The sequence below is a fragment of the Candoia aspera genome, chromosome 2, assembly GCF_035149785.1.
Source record: "Candoia aspera isolate rCanAsp1 chromosome 2, rCanAsp1.hap2, whole genome shotgun sequence".
NCBI lineage: Eukaryota > Metazoa > Chordata > Lepidosauria > Squamata > Boidae > Candoia > Candoia aspera.
Genome location: NC_086154.1, coordinates 12,517,145 through 12,539,994, shown reverse-complemented (window position 1 = coordinate 12,539,994; position 22,850 = coordinate 12,517,145). Strand labels below are relative to the sequence as shown.

Sequence of the window (22,850 nt, the reverse complement as noted above, 5' to 3'; positions counted from 1 at the left end):
GCTATTCACACGTTACAAAACCATATTTAATAGGATAATGACTATATGCTATATAGAGAATGAAGTTACCTTTAACTGTCTAGAAAACTCAAGGAAAGGCAATCAGATTGTTTGAAGATGCTCTTCCCTCCGTTTAGAAAAGAACTAAGAACAGATGTTGCTAGAGTAGTAAAATAGGTGAAAGGTCCCCTGTGCAAGCACCGAGTCATGCCTGACCCTTTGGGAGGATGCCGCTTTCGCGACATTTTCTTGGCAGACTGTAGCGGGGTGGTTCGCCATGGCCTTCCCCAGTCGTCACCTTCCCCAGCAAGCCGGGTGCTCATTTTACCAACCTCAGAAGGCTGGAAGGCCGAGTCGACCTGAGCTGGCTACCTGAGAGAGAATCCAGCTTCCGCTGGGATTGAACTCGGGTTGTGGGGAGAGTTTCGGTTGCAATATTGCCTCCTGCCATTCTGCGCCACACGAGGCTTCCAGAGTAGTAAAATAAGATTTTCCAAATTGACCTTTCATGATTTCATGAATACACCCATGTAGTTTTTCCTTGGCAACCATGTGGAAGTTGCTTCTTGTTGCCTTTTTTCAGGTTTGTTTTTTTTCAATTTCCCACAGAAGTCTACAGTTCTAGAGTTTTTCTAGTGGTCTCCCACCCAGTACTAAACTGGCTTAGCTTTCTAAGATCAGCTGAGGTCTCTTATCAGTGCAGGCAACTTACCTATTAAACATCCGCAGCTGAAGGTTTGCTATAGATTTATCCTTCCAGTGTTGCATAATAATTTTTTGGCTACTTCCCCATTCGTGGAGTCTCCATAAATCTCCAAGGTTATATTCACACATTGTGCTAAGCAAGGGTTTTTGTAACCATGGTTTATTGAACAAACCATAGTGGCTGGGTTCAGACAACTCACTAAGCTTAAACAATCCCTATTATGGCTTGGCATAATGTGCAAATCCAACAGAAATTTTTGGAAGCATCCTTGCAGGACTGGTGAATACTTCATGCTTAAAAGGAATCAACAGGCCAAGCTATGAAAAGCTGGATTTTGCAATCTATAGATGGGGAAAGTTGATGAAACGGGTGTAGGGGTAGAGATATATCAAGTACAGAGTCTTAAGCCTTGCCCATTGGAAAGCCAATTACAGCTTTTTGGATGTTCCTGGATGTTGCCCATACACTTTCAAGAATCAATCATCTCGAGGGCTAGAAAAAATCTTTAAAACTGAACTGAACTGGGAATTGAAATTTTCTGGATTGCTGTATTGTATATTCAGTAGTGAAAGGGCAACCTGCATTGAATCTCACCATGCTGGAATTGCTGCCACAAGTGGCAATGGGGGATTTTTCTCCTTGAGATGACAAAAACTTTGATCCCATGGACCCTAACTAGTTTTTTTTCCCCCATTTAATTTTGTTCTTAAAAAAATAAATAAAAACAACCATAATACTGGTGCTGTTGCTCTTGACTGGATTTAATTGGGGAAGGGAACCAAGATTCCGGGCTCCTTTGCTGGGTGTCCTCTTGACTCCCAAATTTTAACAGGAGGATTTATCCAGCGGATCTGTTGCACTTCAGCTTGCAGACTCACCGGTCAAATCTGTAGTACGGTTTGTCAGATGAACCCCAATTAAGCATACCAAGCCAAAGCCAGATCAACCCGAGAGCCTTACTGTCCACAGCTCTTTAGGAAACAAAGGATCTTGCATCCCCTGCTACATTTGGTGGGCCCTGAGCGGGCGGCATTTTCTGCTGTGGCCCCTGTGTTGTGGAATCTTCTCCCCACTTGAGGTGAGGTTGGCCTTGTCACAGTTGAGCTTCCAGAGCTCCCTCAAGACTTGGTTTTGCCAGCAGGCCTGGGGACCCCAGGGGACGGGTGAACCAGTGAGGTGGCTCCCTTATTTTTAACATCCCTTCGTCTTACATTCTTTAGTTGGTTTTAAATATTTTTAATGTATTTGCTTTTAGCTCTGTATGCCACCCAGAGTCTCTTGTTTGTGAGATGGGAGGCTATATAAATTCGAATGAATGAATGCAAGCAAGCAAGATCCTTGCCACCAACCACGGGTGCTCTCTCACAGGTGGGCATCCATGCAAATGGAAGCAGTAGCGAGCAAATATTTCTGCCCAAAAGGCGTATTGGACATTCAAATACACCCTGGCCAATGAATCGGCACGTGTTCAGAGTACATCCCTCCGCCCCAGCGTATCAAGAGTACAGTATAAAGAAAGGAAGCCGGCAGATCCGGTTCTGTTTCCGCCGGATCTTTTTTCTCTCTGCCGTTCACCCCTATTTTTCTTTTTAGTAACCCGCTTATCCTCGGCGCCAAGCGCTCGCGGCAGAGCGGCTATTCCAAATGACGCTCCCTGTGACTCCCGTGTAAACTTTTCCGTTTGCATGGAACAGTGCGACGTTTTTCTGAGTAAACGCGCGCGAGGCGCCACGGCCAGGAAGCCAATCAAACATACGAAAACACACGGACCTCAAACGAACGACCTCTCAAAAGTTACATTTTGTGCATGTTAGGCTCTAAACTCTCTAGAGCAGCTCTGCCCTACGGTCTGAGGATGCCTCCCCGACGGGGTGGACTGCAACCCCCATCATCCCCAGGCCCCCGTGGCTTCCGCCGGCTGGAAATGCTGGGAGCTCCAGTGCTAGCAGATCCGGGGCCCCCGACAAGGGAGGGCCGCTCCGACGCCTCTTCCCAGGGGAGAGTCCTGCAACTGAGCCGGCCGCGGACGCTCGGCCTCAAGGAGGCCCCGGGAGCAGCCCGCGCGCGCCCTCCCCGCTCTTTGTCTGAACCGGGTGAATGGCGGCGCTGCCCCTTTAAGTGGCTCCCTCCCCCTCCTTTCCTTGCCCCAGGACCGTGACGTCAGTGCGGGGCCGGCGCTGCTGCCACCGCCGCGCGAGGCCATGGATGATGTCGGAGCGGGAGTTGCTCAGGTTTGGGTCGCGGAGGGGGACGGACCCGGGCGGCGGCGGCGGGAGTTGCAGAACGATCGTGCGGAGGCGCAGCAGGAACTCCCGGGTTCCCCCGGCCTCGCCGCCTCCTTTCTGGTTCCGTCGGGCGCGCGGGGAGGGGCTGCTTGCTGCGCGCTTAGGGAATGCGAAAAGGAGGCTGTGTTTTCACCTGGACGGGGCGCTGGAGGAGCGGGTGCGGGGGACGCGAGGAGGTGTGACCTCTCGGCCGGTCAGCTTCTCCGGCGCAAAAAGAAGGAAAACGGGATGAGAGCGCGGTCCTGCACGGATCCCCGAGGATCGCGACTGTAGCATTTAGGAATCCGTGGCGATCAGGGGAAGAGGAGGACGCGCTTCCCTTCAGAGCGTGTGCTCGCTTCTGAGCTGGCCCCCGTCTCCTCGTGTCCCGTGATCTCCTCTCACGGCCGGTGGACACGTTTCTTCCTAGCCCAACTTGCAGCCCTTGCGGCGTCAAGTCCCGCGTGCATCTTTCTCGCGTTGAGGGCCCGCCCCTCCTCTGTCCTCGACCCTCCCCGTGCCCCTTTGTTGAGGGTTGCTTCGTAAGGAGACCGCGTTAGAATGTGGCTAAAAGTAGGTTGCAGACATTTTCACGGAGTTACATTTGGGGGCCATCCTTTCTGCCGGAGGCAGCACAAACAGGGCTCTCTTGCTGACTGGGTTCACACAACTGGTTAGGCGAATGGCAAAAGCTGGCTTCAGGGAACATGCTAAGCTAAAGCAGACCAATCGCATAATGACTTATTGGGATGATCTGATTCACACAACAGGGTAAGAATCATAGAATGGAGGGATTGGAAGGGACCTCAGAGATCATCTAGTCCAACCCCCACCTAGTGCACCATTATTTGTGTGTGCCTGTGCACCTTTGAGTCAGTGTTGACTCCAGTCACATCTGGAGGATACCAGGTTAAGGAAAAATGCCCTGCTTCCTGTAGATTCAGGCTATGGTCATCCATTATCTTCTGAAGGAGAAGCCAGAGAAACAGAATCAGTAAGAAAACTTAGAACTGGTCATGATTTGTAGAACATAGTTCTATTTGTGGATCCAGAACCAGCAATAAATAAGCCCAGTGAAGACCGACATATATTTATCTATTTAATTTTTATCCCGCCTTTATTATTTTTATAAATAACTCAAGGCGGCGAACATACCTAATACTCCTTCCTCCTGTTTTCCCCACAACAACAACCCTGTGAGGTGGGTTGGGCTGAGAGGGAGGGACTGGACCAAGGTCACCCAGCTGGCTTTCATGCCCAAGGTGGGACTCAAACTCACCGCCTCCTGGTTTCTAGCCCAGTGCCTTAACCACTAGACCAAATATATATGTGAGTAGGTCTTGGTTGTGTTTATGACATGCTAATTGTAAAGCTCAGCTAACAAGCTCTTATAAGGAGGCATGCAAACACACCCCATCCTACATTGTAGGCAGCACTTTATTTGAAGTTTGTGGCTTCCTGCAACAGCTGCCATCTTGGGTGTCCAGACTTTATAAACCATGAGCCTTAATTTAGAGTTCCTTGCAGTCAGCAGTATCTGCAGCAAACCACAGTGATGCCAAAATGAAATTCTTACACAGTTGTCCAGCCCCTCACGTGCAAAGCACAATCAAAAAAGCAAGATTCACTTGGATTTTCTTTAATGAGTTTTGATGCCAAGAATTTATTTATCTTGTTGTTTATTCGTTTAGTCGCTTCCGACTCTTCGTGACTTCATGGACCAGCCCACGCCAGAGCTTCCTGTCAGTCGTCAACACCCCCAGCTCCCCCAGGGATGAGTCCATCACCTCTAGAATATCATCCATCCACCTTGCCCTTGGTTGGCCCCTCTTCCTTTTGCCCTCCACTCTCCCTAGCATTAGCATCTTCTCCAGGGTGTCCTGTCTTCTCATTATGTGGCCAAAGTATTTAAGGTTTGCCTTTAATATCATTCCCTCAAGTGAGCAGTCTGGCTTGATTTCCTGGAGGATGGACTGGTTTGATCTTCTTGCAGTCCAAGGCACTCTCAGAATTTTCCTCCAACCCCACAGTTCCAAAGCATCGATCTTCCTTCTCTCAGCCTTCCTTATGGTCCAGCTCTCGCAGCCATATGTTACTACGGGGAACACCGTTGCTTTAACTATGCGGACCTTTGTTGTCAGTGTGATATCTCTGGTCTTAACTATTTTATCGAGATTTGTCATTGCTCTTCTCCCAAGGATTAAGCGTCTTCTGATTTCCTGACTGCAGTCAGCATCTGCAGTAATCTTCGCACCTAGAAATACAAAGTCTTTCACTGCTTCTACGTTTTCTCTCTCTATTTGCCAGTTATCAATCAAGCTGGTTGCCATAATCTTGGTTTTTTTGAGGTTTAGCTGCAAGCCAGCTTTTGCACTTTCTTCTTTCACCTTCATCATAAGGCTCCTCGGTTCCTCTTCACTTTCAGCCATCAAAGTGGTATCATCTGCATATGTGAGATTGTTAATGTTTCCTCCAGCGATTTTAACTCCAGCCTTGGATTCCTCAAGGCCAGCTTGTCGCATGATGTGTTCTGCATACAAGTTGAATAGGTAGGGTGAGAGTATACAGCCCTGCTGTACTCCTTTCCCAATCATAAACCAGTCTGTTGTTCCGTGGTCTGTTCTTACTGTTGCTACTTGGTCGTTATACAGATTCTTCAGGAGGCAGACAAAATGACTTGGTATCCCCATACCGCTAAGAACTTGCCACAATTTGTTATGGTCCACACAGTCAAAGGCTTTAGAATAGTCAATAAAACAGAAATAGATGTTTTTCTGAAACTCCCTGGCTTTTTCCATTATCCATTGGATATTGGCAATTTGGTCCCTAGTTCCTCTGCCTTTTCTAAACCCAGCTTGTACATCTGGCAATTCTCACTCCATGAATTGCTGAAGTCTACCTTGCAGGATCTTGAGCATTACCTTACTGGCATGTGAAGTGAGTGCCACTGTTCAATAGATTGGTATGGGGATATAAGTTGATTTTTTCCAGTCTGATGGCCATTCTTGTGTTTTCCAAATTTGCTGGCATATAGCATGCATTACCTTGACAGCATCATCTTGCAAGATTTTGAACAGTTCAGCTGGGATGCCGTTGTCTCCTGCTGCCTTGTTATTAGCAATGCTTCTTAAGGCCCACTCAACCTCACTCTTCAGGATGTCTGGCTCTAGCTCCCTGACCACACCGTCAAAGCTATCCCCGATATTGTTATCCTTCCTGTACAGGTCTTCTGTATATTCTTGCCACCTTTTCTTGATCTCCTCTTCTTCTGTTAGGTCCTTGCCATCTTTGTTTTTGATCATACCCATTTTGGCCTGGAATTTACCTCCGATGTTTCTAATTTTCTGGAAGAGGTCTCTTGTCCTTCCTATTCTATTGTCTTCTTCCACTTCCGTGCATTGCTTGTTTAAAAATAATTCCTTATCTCTTCTGGCTAACCTCTGGAATTTTGCATTTAATTGGGCATATCTCCCCCTATCACTGTTGCCTTTTGCTTTCCTTCTTTCCTGGGCTACTTCTAGTGTCTCAGCAGACAGCCATTTTGCCTTCTTGGTTTTCTCTTTCTTTGGGATGTATTTTGTTGCCGCCTCCTGAACAATGCTGCCAACTTCTGTCCAGAGTTCTTCCAGGACCCTATCTACTAAGTCCAGTCCCTTAAATCGATTCTTCACCTCCACTGCATATTCCTTAGGAATATTAGTGAGCTCATATCTAGCTGATCTGTGGGTCTTCCCTAATCTCTTTAGTCTGATCCTAAATTGTGCAAGAAGAAGTTCGTGATTGGAACTACAGTCAGCTCCAGGTCTTGTTTTTACCGACTGTACAGATGTCCGCCACCTTTGGCTGCAAAGGATGTAGTCAATCTGATTTCGGTGTTGTCCATATGGGGAAGTCCATGTATAAAGCCGTCTCTTAGGTTGTTGGAAGAGAGTGTTTGTTATGCAGAGTGAATTGTCTTGGCAAAATTCTATCAGCCTATGTCCTGCTTCATTTTGTTCTCCCAGGCCATACTTACCTGTAATTCCAGGTGTCATTTGACTGCCCACCTTAGCATTCCAGTCTCCTGTGATGAAAATAACGTCTCTTTTAGGCGTGTTGTCCAGTAGGTGCTGCAGATCCTCATAGAACTGCTCTACTTCAGCTTCTTCAGCATCTGTGGCTGGGGCGTATATTTGGATCACTGTGATGTTAGATGGCTTGCCCTGAATTCGAATTGAGATCATTCTGTCGTTTTTTGGATTGTATCCAAGCACTGCTTTCGCCACTTTACTATTAATTATGAAGGCTACTCCATTTCTTCTGTGGTCCTCTTGTCCACAGTAGTAGATCTGTTGGTCATTTGATGTGAAGTGGCCCATTCCAGTCCATTTCAGTTCACTGACGCCCAGAATGTCTATCTTTAATCTTGACATCTCACCAATAACTACATCCAATTTGCCCTGGCTCATAGATCTTACATTCCAGGTTCCAATGGTGTGTTGATCCTTAGAACATCGGATTCGCCGTTCACCACCAGCACCGTCGGCCGCTAACCGTCCTTTCGGCTTTGAGCTAGCTGCGTCATCAGGTCTGGGGCTAGTTGAGCTCATCCTCTGTTCCTCCCCAGTAGCATTTTGACCATCTTTCAACCTGGGGGTCTCATCTTCCGATGGTATACCGACATATCTCTGGTTGTACTGATCCATTTAGTTTTCGCGGCAAGAATACTGGGGTGGGTTTCCATTACCTTCCCCAGGGATCGCATTTAGTCTGACCTCTCTGTCATGACCTTCCCGTCTTGGGTGGCCCTTCACGGTTTAGCTCATGGTATCATTGAGGTGCTCAAGCTCCAGCACCACGACAAGGTAACGATCCTTTGCTGATAGATTTATTAATCTATTTATTTATTTATTAATCAAATTTATCACTGCCCATCTCCCAAAAGGGATTCTGGGCGGTTTACAATAAAAGTTAAATAAAAATATAAAACTGTAAAACACTGTAATACACAATTAAATGTCATGAGTACTGATGGTGAGCAGGAGGGGGCCCCTATCCAGGGGGGAAAACGCATGCGTAGTTGAGCAGCCATTCAAAGAGACACAGATCAGACCCGCCTTAACTTTTGGGGTTTATATGTCTGGGGTTTTCCCACGCTTCTTCAGTTTGTTAGGATTTTCTGTCTCATGTAGCAGCAATAAACACTAGAGACCTACTCCTCGTCTCAGCGTGATTCCTGGCTGTTAGGACATTAAATATAATAAAAACCTCTTATAAAACCTTCTAATTTCTTAGAATTAAAGTTTAAAATACAAAATCTTGGAAACATAGGAACGCTCCACCGCTCCTTTATTAATGGGTTAATTTGGGGTTTCCTGGAAGCTTCTGAATTTCTTTCCCACAACATTTGCATGACAGACTAAGAGTGTTCATTTACTAAGCCTGTAAGGAGATCTGTGTTCAGAGATCCTTGTCTGTTTTTTTTTTCCCAGTCTTAGCCCGATCTCTCATAGCAGTGATGTCATCAAGCAGATGCCACCATCACCTACTTGCACCCTGACATTGAACACAAGTATGTGATTTGTGGGGCTTCATCATTTGTGCCCCCCCCCTTATTTGCAGACCACAGGCATGCCATAAGGTCAGATGCACCATATCAGTGCTCGTTAACCATTTTAGCATGAACCTGATGTCTACAGACAGCCAGGGAGGACATAAGAAGGTTGAAATAGATTTTTTTTTTCTAAAAAAAACCCCCTATCTGGTGTATGTTCTGTTCTTACAGTCATGGAGACACACACAAGGCTATGATAGCATGTCATGAGCAACAACTAGTACAGAGAAAGGCCCAGCTCCTGATCATGATGCCACTGCAGGTAGTCTTCGCTTAATGACCACAATTGGGACTGGAATTTCAGTTGCTAAGCAAAGTGCTCATTAAGTGATCTGAGCCGATTTTATGACTTTTTTGCAGTGGACATTAAGTGAACCATGTGGTTGTTAAGCAAATGACATGGTTCCGCATTGATTTTGCTTGCCAGAAACCGGCTGGAAAGGTCAAAAATGGTGATCACATGACCATGGGATGCTGCGAAAGTCATATATGTGAACTGGTTGCCAAGTGCCCAAATCGTGATCACATGACCACAGTGACACTGATGGTCATAAGTGTGAGTTCCCGTCATAAGTTGGTTTTAGCACCATCATAAGTCCGAACCATCACTAAACAAATGGTTGTTAAGCGAGGACTGCCTGTACATCATTGCAGTGAGTTGTTGCTACTGTGGAGTCTTAGCCCTCATGAATGGTTCTTTACAAGCTGTCTTAAATTGACAGCTGTTGCAGTGTTGAATGGTTGGACCCTTTCCTCTGTGAAGGACTTTCTTTTCTCTGCCTTGAAGCTTCCACGATTCAGATTCAAGGAAAGATTGCAAGGTCTAGTATTAGGAGAGAGAGAGATTGAGTGCAGGTTTCACATTAAACTATGGATTCCTTAACCATGATTTATGAAATCCAACTAGCACCGTGCACTGTGCCAAGGATGCAAAACCTTATTGGCTGGGGAGACGCATTAAGCCTAGTACTGCGTGTGTAGGGCCATTCTCCCAACTTGGGTAGGGTCAGGAATTGATTCTGAGGAATGCTCAGGGTTTTTAAAGGCTAGGAGGCCATTTGAGCCCCTAAAAGAAACCCAATCCCACAAACTTTGGTGGTTGCAGAAGGCTGCTGGCAAGCTATGGAGAGGGAAGGAAGTAACATCATAATGCAAACTCTGCCTCTGTTCTACTTGCATTGTGACATTGCAAACATGTATGTAAGGGGCAGAGCTTGCATTATGATGTCACAATTCAGGTTTCCTCCTTTTACAAAATTGGGTCCTGGCTGTTGATGCCCCTGTGGTAAGCGGCAGTTTTCTACTCCTGTCTAAGCCATACATCCCAATTTATAAACTACAGGAGCGGGGTATATGCCTTGCTCTAAATTATAATTCAATTTTGTTTTAGGATGCAAATCCAACTATTAGTATCTGCTGTTTCTCTTTCTCTCCCCACCATCATGTGTGATTTGATACACCTCTTCCCCAAATTGAGGGCCCTCTAGATCTTCAGTCTTCAACAACTAAAAAAAGCATTTAAGAAAGAGAGCCAGTTTGGTCTAGTGATTAAGGCACCAGGCTAGAATCCAGGAGACGGAGAGTTCTAGTCCCACCTTAGGCATGAAAGCCGGCTGAGTGACCTTGGGCCAGTCCCTCTCTCTCAGCCCAAGAGCCAATCAGGCGTGGTAGGAGAGTTCTAGTCCCACCTTAGGCATGAAAGCCGGCTGGGTGACCTTGGGCCGGTCCCTCTCTCTCAGCCCAAGAGCCAATCAGGCGTGGTAGGAGAGTTCTAGTCTTGCCTTAGGCACGAAAGCTGGCTGGGTGACCTTGGGCCAGTCCCTCTCTCTCAGCCCAAGAGCCAATCAGGCGTGGTAGGAGAGTTCTAGTCTTGCCTTAGGCACGAAAGCTGGCTGGGTGACCTTGGGCCAGTCCCTCTCTCTCAGCCCAAGAGCCAATCAGGCGTGGTAGGAGAGTTCTAGTCTTGCCTTAGGCACGAAAGCTGGCTGGGTGACCTTGGGCCAGTCCCTCTCTCTCAGCCCAAGAGCCAATCAGGCGTGGTAGGAGAGTTCTAGTCCCGCCTTAGGCACGAAAGCCGGCTGGGTGACCTTGGGCCAGTCCCTCTCTCAGCCCAAGAGCCAATCAGGCGTGGTAGGAGAGTTCTAGTCCCGCCTTAGGCATGAAAGCCGGCTGGGTGACCTTGGGCCAGTCCCTCTCTCTCAGCCCAACCCACCTCACAGGGTTGTTGTTGTGGGGAAAATAGGAGGAGGAAGGAGTACCAGGTATGTTCGCCACCTTGAGTTATTTATAAAAATAATAAAGGTGGGATTTTAAAAAATCTAAAAAAAAGACTCCAATTACCAAAGATTTTCAATCTCTTTGTAAAATCTCTGCGTTCATGCAACATGCTGAAATCTGCGTGTTTCGATCTAGTATGTTGTGATGTCCTAGCCCATGTGGTTCATTTGTGGTTCAGTGGCTTGAGTGAGCCTAGGAGACTGGGTTCATTGAGTTATCTTGGTCAGGTTAACCATAGACCCATCTCACCTATAGCAATAGAGAAGAGGAACTGCATTTGGTAGTTGAGGCAGATTGGTATTGTCGTAGGGACTGGATTGATAGAACAGGGGAATGGGACTCAGGTAATTGACAATAAACTACACCTTCATTGGCTGGAAGGAAGAAGGCTTGAACCTGATGGGTTCATTCAGGTGCTGGAAATGTGTCAGAAGAGTTCTAACCGATTAGCTCAGGTTGGAGAGAAATTTGGGAAGCAAAGAAACCGAACCTCGTGTTATTGTTGAGGAAGAAGGGGTTGTATTTGAAGGCTTGTTTTATCCTAGCATACCCGAGAAAGTTGGTGTATTCAGTTGCTGGGTTTGCATTGCGTCCTAACTCACAGTTTAACCCTGGTTTTTAAAACCCGCCACAGTTTGGAGCTTTGCAGAGTCTTTTAAGCTAAGAGCGGTGGTGGCCGTGTCCCGGAACTTGCTAAGCCGTGATCAAACCAAGGACACGATAGCTTAGGGAGCTTTGTGGCTTGTGCCTCTAATATATTAGGAAACATTGAATGAGGATTGGTTGTTTATTGGGGGATGATTAAATAGCTGAGATTCAAGTCTAACTGAGTGAATTAATGTATCACCTTTCTTTCCCCCCATAGTAGATTGTATGCTTGTGACTGGGAACAAAGTAATGTGTGTGCGCTTGTAAATCTAGCATTTTAAAGATAAAAGCTTGTCGGTTTTGAAATAAAAGGCATCCAAATGCACCGTACACAATATGCTCTCCTTCAGCACACTTCAAAACCCTAAAGATACATCTAAAATGTTGACCCCATCGACTTGGGTGGGTTGGTCAGGAGGGGCCATGAATGTAGTGTAAGTGGCCAGGCATAGGCTGAGGGTTATCTCCTCTGCAACCAGCAATGGTGAAGTAAACTACGATTTAGCATTCTATGCAAGCCCGGGTCAACATTTGCAAATTAATCTCAACTTGCGTTTTGAATTGCTGTTTTTTTTCTCCCTCAGGATGAGGCCCATCGGGGATTAACAGGGGCGTCAGCTCTGGTGGAAGTTGAAGTAGATGAAATAGGTAAGATTTAATGGAGGTCCAAGGTTGGAAGTTGGGAAAGGGGCTGCTTTCATCTGCAGCCCAGATTTGAACCCCGTTGACTCTAGAACCCTCCTGAGCCCTGAGAGACTTTGTCTGTGTCTTTCTCAAGATCCTGTACCCTCCAGAGAGGACTCGGAGCTCTCTTCCGGGGCCTTGTCTCCCCGGAAGACCAAAAGCACATTGGGAGGAGTAGGAGACAGCAGAAATGGGGACGACGGAGTCTGGACGCAAGCGACCGGGAGTGCAAAAGAAGGGGGATGCGTGTCTCCGGAATCAGGAGGCATCTTGGCTGGCTCAAATACTAGTCCCACCCCAGGGAGCAAAGGCCTACCTGGTGAGTTGGAAAGGGGATCAGCAACTGAGGAACACGCCAATAAGAAGGTGGTTTTCCTTTATGGAAAAAAACAGGATTCTCTGGCAGACTTCTTTGCAGGATTTTGGTGACGAGACCTGTAAGGCTATGGTTGTGTGACTTCTGTTGGCTGATGTACTGTTGTGCATCTGTGTTCTGTGGCTGGTGTTGCAATGACTGCCATTTGAGTTAGAAGCTTCCTGGACTGGAAATTGGGGCACCGTATATTGGTTAAGAGGTTGTCTTGGACCAGGGAGATCCAGGTACAAGTCTGCTCTCAGACAAAGCAGTTCATTAGGTGGCTTTGGGCCAGTTGCTGTCTTCCCAACCTACCTCCCAGGGTCTCTTCTTCCACTTGAATGTTCTGATTTCTTTGGGATACTGGCTCCAAAGATTGGGTGGAGGACTTCAGTCTCCTAATAGGCTCACCTCTTCCCTGCTTTTCCTGTGACTCATCGGTCTCTCTTCTCTCTCTCTGAGCCCACCGGTCATGCCCACAGGGAGAGAGAGCAAAGGTAGCATGGTATAGTGTGAAGGTGTTGGATTATGACCAGGGAAAGCCAGGTTCAAGTCCCCACTCACGGAGGGTGACTCTGGCCACCTGCTGTCCTTTGGTCCAGCCTACCTCAGAGTTGTAGAGGTGAACAGATGGAGTGTAGAGCTCTCTGAGCCTTGAAGATAGGTGGGATATGAATTTTTTTTATTTGTTTTGCTACCTTCAAATTCAGTCTTGACCCCTGGAGACTCCCCAGACAAGTCTGTGTCATTTTCCTGGCAGTGTTTTCAGAAGTGGTTTGCCCTTGCCTTCTTCTTCCTAGGGCTGAGAAAGCTGGACTGGCCCAAGGTCACCCAGCTGGTTTTGTGCTTAAGACAGGATTAAAACTCACAGTCTCCAGGTTTCTAGCCTGGTGCCTTTAACCACTACAGGTAGTTCTCAGTTAACAACCATAATTGGATCTGGCAACTCTGTCGCTAAGCGATGCAGTCATACAGCAGAAAATCACGTGACCGCACCAACTTACGACGGCAGTTCCAGCAATTCTGATTGCCATCGTTAAGCAAATTCTGCGCTGTCATTAAGTGTGACATCACATGACTGCAACTTGCAACCTCCTGCCAGCTTCCCCATTGATTTTGCTGGTTGGAAACCGGCAGCGAGGGTCCCAAAGGGTGATCGTGTGACCACAGGATGCTGCGGCCAAGCACCAGAATTGTGATTGGGGACACTGCGACAGCCGCAACTTTGAGGACCAGTTGTAAGTTTCCTTGTTCAGCACTGTCATAACTTCGAATGGTCACTGAACGAGCGGTCGCTCAGTGGGGACTACTGTACACCAAATAAGCTCTTGGAATATGAATGCTACAGTAAAATTTCTAATCAGTAATAGAGGTGTGTAAACTCTTTCAAGCTCAAAAAACACCCTGTACCTAACTTGCCAGACATGCAGGTAGTCCCCGGGTTAAGAATGAGTTCCATTCGCAAGATCTGTCTTTAAGTCGAATTTGTATGTAAGCCAGAACAGTATAATTGTATAATTAAAAGTATAATTGTATAATACTGTAGAAATAGTATTGTGCAATTAACTCGAACCATTGTGTATTTATCTCAAATCATTGTGTGTCTAACTCGAAGTTTGCTACAGCAGGCTCTGTTCTTAACCATGGGTCGTCCTTAACCCGGGGCATTCTTAACCTGGGGACTGCCTGTGTTCCAATGCTGTTCTGGCCATTCTAAGTATCCCATGCTGCTTCCAATCTCGAACCAATGTTCCAGCTCAAAATGGGGTGTTTCGAGGTTGGATGTCTTCCAGCCAGGTCTCAACCTCCACTTGTTTTGCATTTGAAACATTCTAGGTACTGTTAATAAAAGACATCAGGAGCTGCTTGTATCAAATGGCTGTATCTCCATCTCCGCTGCATTCATGCAGTCGTGGCTGGGTGTCCTAAACTCGTTCCCTTCTCTTCAGGTCACGCTGCCAAGACTTTCCCATCGTCCCCCAGCAAAACAGTGGGACCCAGCCGAGCAAAGATGTCCCTCACCGGGACCAGCAAACCCCCAACTTCTATCCAGAGTCTGGCTATGCGTTTGCTAACTATGCCTGGGTCACGTCTTCCGGGGGATTCTGGGTCTCCCACAACAGAAGCCCCAAATCCAGCCCCAGATTCAGCCCCCGCTCCTGCCCCAGCGGTGGCCTCTGCTCCTGCTCAGCCTTCAGCGCCAGCCACTGAAGAAGTCAAGCCCAAGGTTCACCGAGCTAGGAAAACAATGTCAAAGCCCAGCACTGTGCAGGTAGGCTTGCAAAGGTAGCTTCTGCGCAGGGAACTGGTTCAGAAGACCCGTTGCTTGTTTGTGTACGATGCTGTTTCGTCTGTACGGAGAGATGGACTTGGGGGTTGAGTTGTCTTCGTTGTTGATGACAGGAAGGATAATTTACAGCAGTAGATTATTTTAGCAAGGCCCTGAGCAGACAACTGGGTCCAGAGGAATTCCTGTACCAGCATGAAAGTTAACCAATTATGACAAATCTGTACATAATAAAGTACAACTCTTTCATGCTACTAAAGCGGCAAAACCACTTAAGATACGTATAATCCCCCTTTGCCATCAGGCTGTGGAGTGATCGTGCATCTTATGATCTACTTTAGCAGCTAAGCATCATGGGTTCTTACTCCCAAATCACCAAGAAAGGCTTTTCAGCGTGTAAATGTTTCTTTTGTCTAGCCCAGTGTTTCCCGACCGTAGCAACTTTCAGATGTATGGACTTCAACTCCCAGAATTCCCCAGCCAGCATGGCTGGCTGGGGAATTCTGGGAGTTGAAGTCGACACTTCTTCATTGTAGTTGGAGTCCACACATGTGAAAGTCATCAAGGTTGAGAAGCATTGGTCTAGAAGATTTGGCTGGTTTTCTGCCAGTGAATGGAACTCAGTATTTCTTGCAGGACAAAAAAAGTTGGAATGCATGTTTTCCCGAATTTACACACTTGTTCCTTCTTCCAGCAACTATTAGCACAACTTAACATTGCTGTATGTTGATCAAAAGCTGTCTGTGCATCTGGAGGCTCCATCTAACCTGATTGAGACATGGCTACACATCGACACCTTTCCCCGCTCTTTTTTTCCTAATCATTCCTGGCACTCAAACACCTAACAAAGGCGTTTCCTTGGTGGATACTGGATTTCTTTTCTTCATAGCCAACAAAACTACACTTGCTTTTGATGCTCACGAATGGCTAACTTTGGAAAAATTTAGATCATTTGGCTTGGCATCCTTATTTACAGGTAGTCCTTGACTTGTGACCACAATTCGGACCGGAATTTTCATTGTAAGTTTTTGCAGTTGTAAGTTGAGTCACCACGTGACCAGACCTGATTTTACAACCATTTGTATCGTGGTTGCTAATGAATCCAGCCTTCCCAGTGGGTGTTTTTTGCCAGAAAACAGCAAAAAGGTTGCAAAACGTGATCACGTGACTACGAGACACAGTCGTAAATGTGAGCTTGTTGCCAAGTGCCTGAAATGTGATCATGTGACCATGGGGGGGGTGCGACATTTTGCGACACTAGGAAGTGCTTTACAGGCCATAAAGTGCCCATTCCGAGGCCGTCGTAACTTTGGACCGTCAAACGAACAGTCATAAGTCGAGGATTACCTGTATGGTATCTTCCAACTGGGTGGGAGCATGATTTCCGTTACCCTAAATGACCATACTGGAGTAATGGGCATAATAGTCCAACATACCTGGTGGGTACCAGGCTGGGGAAGCTGGGTGTAAACCAGAACAGGAATTCTGAATTCTTCTAAACACTATGTGACATATGTGGGCTGCGTGATCAAACTTTTTCTACGGTATTTCTGCACCACTTGAGATTTCTGCTGATGCTGTACAAATTGATGGGGCAGCAGCTAAAAAAGTGAAGTCCTATCTGCATGGGTAATCGGCCTTCCTCTTCTCCTTCCCCAAGGTGCCTGAAAAGAGAGTCTCGGAGATGTTACATTTCCGTGTCTCAGATGATTTGAGAAGCATTGAAGAACCAGGTATGGAGACCGTAGATTTAGATTTGGAAAGATGCTTGGGCTGGTATAGAAAGAGATTTGGGGCTGAAGGCATTGGCCAGACCAGATGCCTCAGCCTGGCCTTCGATGCCTGCTGGGGATTCTGGGGGGTGTAGTCCCATCACTTGCGGGGTGGGGAAGGCTGGACTAGAGTCTACCAGATTCTCATTTCACTCCTCTTTTTCCCTCTCTTTCTAAAGAGGAGCCTGCGAAGCACAGGAAGTACGATTACATGGCGGATGCGTTGCACAAAAGGATTCCCCTCTCACTTCAGCGGTCAAGTCCCAGAGCAACCACGGAGGTGCATCTCTTCCTTTTAAACGCTCAGTGGTTCTCTCAAGGCAGTGTTCCTCAACCTTGGCCACTTGAAGATGGGTGGACTTCCACTTCCAGAATTCCCCAGCCAGCCATGGCTATGAATTCCTGGCTAGGGAATTCTGGGAGTTGAAGTCCATCCATCTTCAAGCGGCCAAGGTTGAGAAACTTGGTTTTAGAAAGTGTTCTGAAGCTGGGGGAGAAAAGACACATATGTCTTTATTTTGCATGACTTCGATGCCAGCCTCTCAGAAATGATTCCCGCAGCAGGAAAGCAGAGAACATCTACCTGAGTAGCCAAAAGCCATAATCTTCCCAATGAGGAACAACCTCACCAACTCCACACCCCGCATAAAAATAAACCTTTGGCAGTTTTTAATGGAAGCCACCCTTTTCCCTAGATCACAGTGACGGAAGAGATGACGGCTCCTGCCACAGCCTCACAGGAGGACGGAGGCCAGGAGTGGGAGACTGAAGTGGGGGGCGACTTCAGCCTCTTCTACGACAGCTACTCTGTGGACGGCCACATCGATTCAGACAGCAAGGTAGGAAGAGTAAGATGCTGAGCGGCTGACTCAGCTGCGCCATTAATCCCTTGAGACTCATGCAAGGGGTGCGGGATGGCACAATTTACTCAAAAACACAACATCTTTGGGCAGCTGCCGTGATCCCGTGTGGTAGCCCAGCCCGGAGTGTTGAGGCTCCCCTTGGATTTGGAAGCTGCTCTTTAAATGTCCCAGAATGCTGCCGAGTCAAAGGCACTGCAGGGAGTTAAAATGGCTCCCCGTTGTCCATTGAGAGAACTGGTGCTGCCTCTCAAGCTAGACAGGCCCTTACTTTCATCTTTTTATTTTTATTTATTATGAGGTTTATATCCTACCTTTGTTTCATGCAACTCCAGTTGGTGCACATAATGCACCCACCTCCTGTTTTCCCCACAACAACAACCCTGTGAGGTGGGTTGGGTTGGGAGAGAGGGACTGGCCCATGGTTACCCAGCCGGTTTTCGTGCCTAAGGGAGGAGGAGAACTCATGGTCTTTCAGTTTCTTGTCCGGTGCCTTAACCACTACATTAAATTATAGGTGGTTCTTGCTTAGCGACCACTCATTCAGTGTCCTTCAAGCTTACGACGGCACTGAATGAGTGATACTTAGACTGGTCCTTGGAGTTCTGGCCATCACAGCATCCCTGCAGTCACGTGGTTACAATCCGGGCACTCGGCACCCAACTCACGATTATGATGTCACAGCATCACATAGTCACCATTTGTGACCTTCTTTGCTAGCTTCCAACAAGCAAAGTCAATGGGGAAGCCAACAGGAGGTTGCAAATGGCAACCATGTGACGTCCTCACTTAACGACCCACAGTGATTTGTTTAATGGCAGCAACTGGAAGTGGTCATGCGATGTCGCACTTTACAACCACGTCACTTAGCGATGGCAATTCCAGTCCTAATTGCTGTCGTTAAGCGAGGACTATCTGTATAAAGGATCCCTTATAGAGAAATAAAGCATTACAAGGGCTCCCTTACAGAGCTATAAGGGATCCCTTTTAAAAGTTTGCCATCCCAAACCTGGACATACTTTTGTGTCTCTTTGCCTTCTCCCTGTCTCTGTCTCTTTGAAAAAGTGTAAGCAGAGCTGGGAGAATTTTTCCAAGGATTAGATATCTCTGCCACAGTCAGATCAGACGGAGTAATCTGAAAGATGATTTCAGTGGCCTGTGTAAATTATGCAAAATGAGACCTGCATGATTTCTGATTTTGGATACTTTATTTTGCCTCTTTAGGAGTGGGTACTGGGGAGGAGATGCACCTGGAAACTGGAAACTGTCCCCTCGCAAATTTAATTTAGTGCCCTTTGACTTTGGAGATTTCACAGGGCGTTGCCCACATGTTTCTCTATTAAAGTTGCAATCAGGAGGACTCACAACTTATTTTGGGAGGAGGTGGGGAAAGAAACATGGAAATCTTAGCAGACTACATTGAACAGCAATGCCACATTCAGGTTTTTTTTTTCCAGTTTTCCCCTCGTGTTGTAAATAAGAATGTTGAGTTTCCCTGTGGCATTTAGTGAACAGATACTCCTTTAGGGAAATAGCTGGTTAGGAATACCTTCGGAATATTTATCCGTGAAAGCTTATTCCAGATTTTCCCTGGTACTTACCTAACAGGAAGTTCCATCAGGACAAAAAAGCTTTGTAAGAGTTCTAGTTGGAACTGAAAGCCGGTTTTCCAGTTTTACTCTTCCTGTCTTCTCCTTTCCCCTCCTCATTTTTTAATTAATTCATTTATTTTGGTTATAGTCTGATGCAGAACACATGAGTGAAGAAGAGGAGGAAGAGGAGGAGGAGGAAGAAGAGGAGGAGGAAGAAGAAGAGGAAGAGGAGGAGGAGGAGGAAGAGGAGGAGGAAGAAGATGAAGATGATGAGGAAGAGGAAGAGTCAGGAAACCTCTCTGATAGGGTGAGTTGACTCATCTTGGTTGCATAGGAATTTGTTCGTGGTGGCCCCTCCGTTTATTAATTAATGATAAATAAAAGCATGGCTACCAGAACAACTAATTTGCACTCTGGGGGCCCAAAAGCACAAGCGCTGTGTGACTTTCAGGCACCAGTTGCCAACCTCTGGTTTATCGCTCAGTCACTTGTAACCCCAACAGGATGTTGGCTTGTAGTAGGTGAGGCTCTTCACCCATTTGGCCCAAGATGCATGGAGGAGCCTCCTGCATGGAGACCCATCATCCCCGGCCCTCAGCTGTGGTCCATGATGGTCGTTCTCCGGGGCTCTTCTGTTGTCCTTGTCCTCTAGAGCACCACCTCCAGCTCCAGACGCAAAGCCCGGAAGCGCTGGCGGCACGACAGTCCCTGGATCAAGCCGTCCCGAAAACGCAAGCGCAAAGAGCCACTTCCCAAGGAAAACAAAGGTGATTTTCCTCTCGGGGCAACCAAATCCGAGATGCAGAGTCCCGGCTTCTTTCCCTTTGCGGAAAGGAAAGACGGGGCTCCTCTGGATTCGGATGGGAAAGCTTGCTGGAGGTAGGTCAGACGAACCATCATTGTAGGAAGATGCTGATCGCTTGTAGGCTGGACCTTTCTTTGGAAGAGCACGGAAGTAGCTGTCTGAAAAAGATGGTTAAAGAACGCGTGTGCCCTAGCTCAGACTCCCCCAGACTGGTGCCTTTCTGAGGTTAGCAGAGTACAGTTCTACCAACTCCGACCTTCATTGTGGGTGGTTGGGCTTGATTAGCGTCCCAAATCATTTGGGAGCCCGAGATTAGAAGATGCTGATTTGTTTCGTTCTTCCTTCATGGAGTCGGGGGCAAGATGCTGGGTTTTCTCTTCTCTCCCATTTGACCCTCATGATAACCTGCAGGGAAAGCTGCGCTGCAGATGAGTGGTTGACTCAAGATCTTCAGCGGAGATTCATGTCTGAATGGGGATTCAAACCTGGGTCTCCTTGGGCCTAGTCTGATCCCACTGAACCCCTGAGGAGGCCACCACGCTTCCCCATAATGACCTGTTGTGAGGGGATGGAAGATAGGACTAAGTAGGCCATCCCTACACTAGATTCTGTATTACCTTCCAGGGTTATTAGAGAAATAGTAGCTACTTGTAGCTACTATTTACAACAGAGGGTACCATTGTCTCTACTTCAGGTGGCAAATGTCTTACTCAGCACTTGGAGTGCCTAGTAATATTTTGGTTGCACAGCTGACAGAATTCAGCCTGGACTGGCAAAAAGAAGGGCCGAAAAGGCCTTTCCAAGACTCACATCTCCTCTTCTTCCCCTTCCATTTCTAATGAGACAAGTTCTTTGGAAAGTGAGCACTTTGACGAATTGCCCCAGCCATTATTAGAGAAATAGTATAGGTAGTCCTTGCTTAACGACCATTTGTTTCATGACAGTTCGAAGATACGACAGGGCTTAAAAAGTTACTTACGACCTGTCCTTGAAGTGACAACCATTGCACCATCCCCATGGTCACGTGATTGCAATTTGGGCACTTGGCAGCCAGCTCGGATTTATGACCGGTTGCACTGTCCTACGGTCACGTGACCGTGATTTGTGACCTTCCCAGCCAGCTTCCAACAAGCCAAATCAATAGGGAACCATTGATTCGCTTAACGACCTTGTGATTTACTTAACTACCGCCGTAAAAATGGTTGTAAAATCAGGTCCAGTCACATGATGCCTTGCTTAATGACTGCATTGCTTAGTGACCAAAATTGCGATCGTTAAGCGAGGACTACATGTAGCTGTTGACATCTGAAATTCCCTTTGGAACATCTTGCCCCCGGAGGTGAGATTAGCCCCATCGCTCCTAGCCTTCCGGAGGAAGTTGAAGACCCGGTTCTGCCCCCAGGCTTGGGGCAGGGAGGAGAATAGTCATACCTGGGGCTGGCTAGTACCTTGAAGTGCCCCTCCTCACAATGACTGAATGAGACCACAGCCATCTGGATTTTATTATATTTGGTAGCTCGGTGAAACTGTTTTATAGTGTGTTTTATATTGAAATTTTATTATATATTTATTGTTTTATATTGTAAACCGCCCAGAGTCCCTCCGGTCGGAGGAGATGGGCGGTGACAAATTTGATAAACAAACAAACAAACAAACAAATATTAATTACCTAGGAGGTTGCAGAATCTGAAGCAATTGCTAGTTTCATTCAGAAACCCTCTGAAAGAATCTCTCCAGATAGAAGGCCATCAGAATGGCAATTATTTAACGAAAAGAAACCTGAAAGCATCTGGGGTGCTCTTCCTCCATGTGAACGTTCTCTTCCTCCTTTTCCCTCCTCAGGTCTGAACGATGGCCCGTCAGCCACCCAGAGCGAGTATACGGAGGTGCCTCTTGGCTGCCTGGAACTGCCCAACGAGGGGGCGCTGTCCCCCAACAATGCTGGTGTGTGCCTCCCCACCCCCCCTCTTCCTTTGGAGCAGTGGGTTCCAGGATTCAAGCTGTGTTGCTCTAGTTTAGAGCAAGCTGTATTGTCCTCTCTCAAGGGGAGAATTGTTCACAGCTTTCCATGTCCCTTACATGCGCTGTGAAGGTGAGGAACATTGTTGACCGTAAATGAAAAGCTATCAAGGCATATCTGGGTATCAGAGACCAGAGGAAAGAGAGTGGGCTTGGGGCCCTTTTTGAACATTTGCCCCAAGAAATTAACTTCTTGCTGCCTTTTTACAACTTGGGCTTCATCCGTTGCCCCTCCTACCTCAACAGCAAATCATCTTGGACCATTTCTGGCTCATCGTTAATGGACCCCTAGGTTGAGCAGAGCCTGCAAGCTCAGGAGAAGGTACATCGTTGAGGAGGATGGTGTTGATTGAAGACCAGGGTTGTAAGATGGGAAGCTGCAGCCAGAGCAGTAGGTTGCCCCCCACCTCTTAAGCTAGTCTAGTGCCTTCATATGCTGTAGAAGACGCTGTCCAGTTGCCAGTGTTGAAGAAAAGTTGCATGGCCAGCCTCGTTGGCTTTTGTGCACAGAAGAGGGCGCCATCTTCTTTCCAACCTCAAGTCACAGATGTCTTACTCAGGTCTTAGCGCGCCTAATAAACTTTGGCCGCCCAGTTGATAGAGTTTAGCCTGGACGGGCAAAGAACATGGACCTGCGTAGCTGACAAGTGGGCCTTTCCAGGACACACATCTCTCCTCCTCTCCCCTCCCAGGAGTGTCTAATGAGACAAGTTCTCTGGAAACCGAACGTTTTGAGGAACTTCCGCTGTGTTCTTGCCGCATGGAAGCCCCGACCATTGAGCGGCTTAGCCAGCAGGCTGGAAATCAGTGCATGGCAACCGAGAGTGCTGATGGGGAGGTGAGCAAGGATCTGGAAGGAAGAGGCTCCAGATGGCTTTATTTAGGTCCCTTCCATTTTGCCTTACTGATTTTAAGTCAACATCCATCGCAGCCCCTCTGTTGCTTCTAGATAGTGATAATAAGGATTCTCTAATGGTTAACTTAGCTG

General features: G+C 47.2%; 1 protein-coding gene and 1 long non-coding RNA gene across 4 annotated transcripts in view; both read left to right on the top strand.

Annotated features, from left to right (window-relative positions):
* The first annotated feature begins 4 nt into the window (after positions 1-4).
* Positions 5-1,445, top strand: LOC134492186 (uncharacterized). Its single transcript, XR_010067395.1, has 2 exons — positions 5-156; positions 467-1,445. It is a non-coding gene; the product is annotated as an uncharacterized LOC134492186 (long non-coding RNA).
* A 1,437-nt stretch (positions 1,446-2,882) lies between these two features.
* EHMT2 (euchromatic histone lysine methyltransferase 2) overlaps positions 2,883-22,850 on the top strand; it is a 42,782-nt gene continuing 22,814 nt past the window's right edge. For all 3 annotated transcript variants that reach the window (XM_063291235.1, XM_063291236.1, XM_063291234.1), the window contains exons 1-11: positions 2,883-2,937; positions 12,073-12,136; positions 12,267-12,491; positions 14,477-14,799; positions 16,475-16,547; positions 16,766-16,866; positions 17,282-17,425; positions 19,187-19,345; positions 19,691-19,805; positions 21,686-21,787; positions 22,555-22,700. In XM_063291235.1, coding sequence (XP_063147305.1) covers positions 2,908-2,937; positions 12,073-12,136; positions 12,267-12,491; positions 14,477-14,799; positions 16,475-16,547; positions 16,766-16,866; positions 17,282-17,425; positions 19,187-19,345; positions 19,691-19,805; positions 21,686-21,787; positions 22,555-22,700 — 1,482 coding nt within the window. In that variant the 5' untranslated portion in view covers positions 2,883-2,907. The remainder of the gene's footprint in view (positions 2,938-12,072; positions 12,137-12,266; positions 12,492-14,476; positions 14,800-16,474; positions 16,548-16,765; positions 16,867-17,281; positions 17,426-19,186; positions 19,346-19,690; positions 19,806-21,685; positions 21,788-22,554; positions 22,701-22,850) is intronic.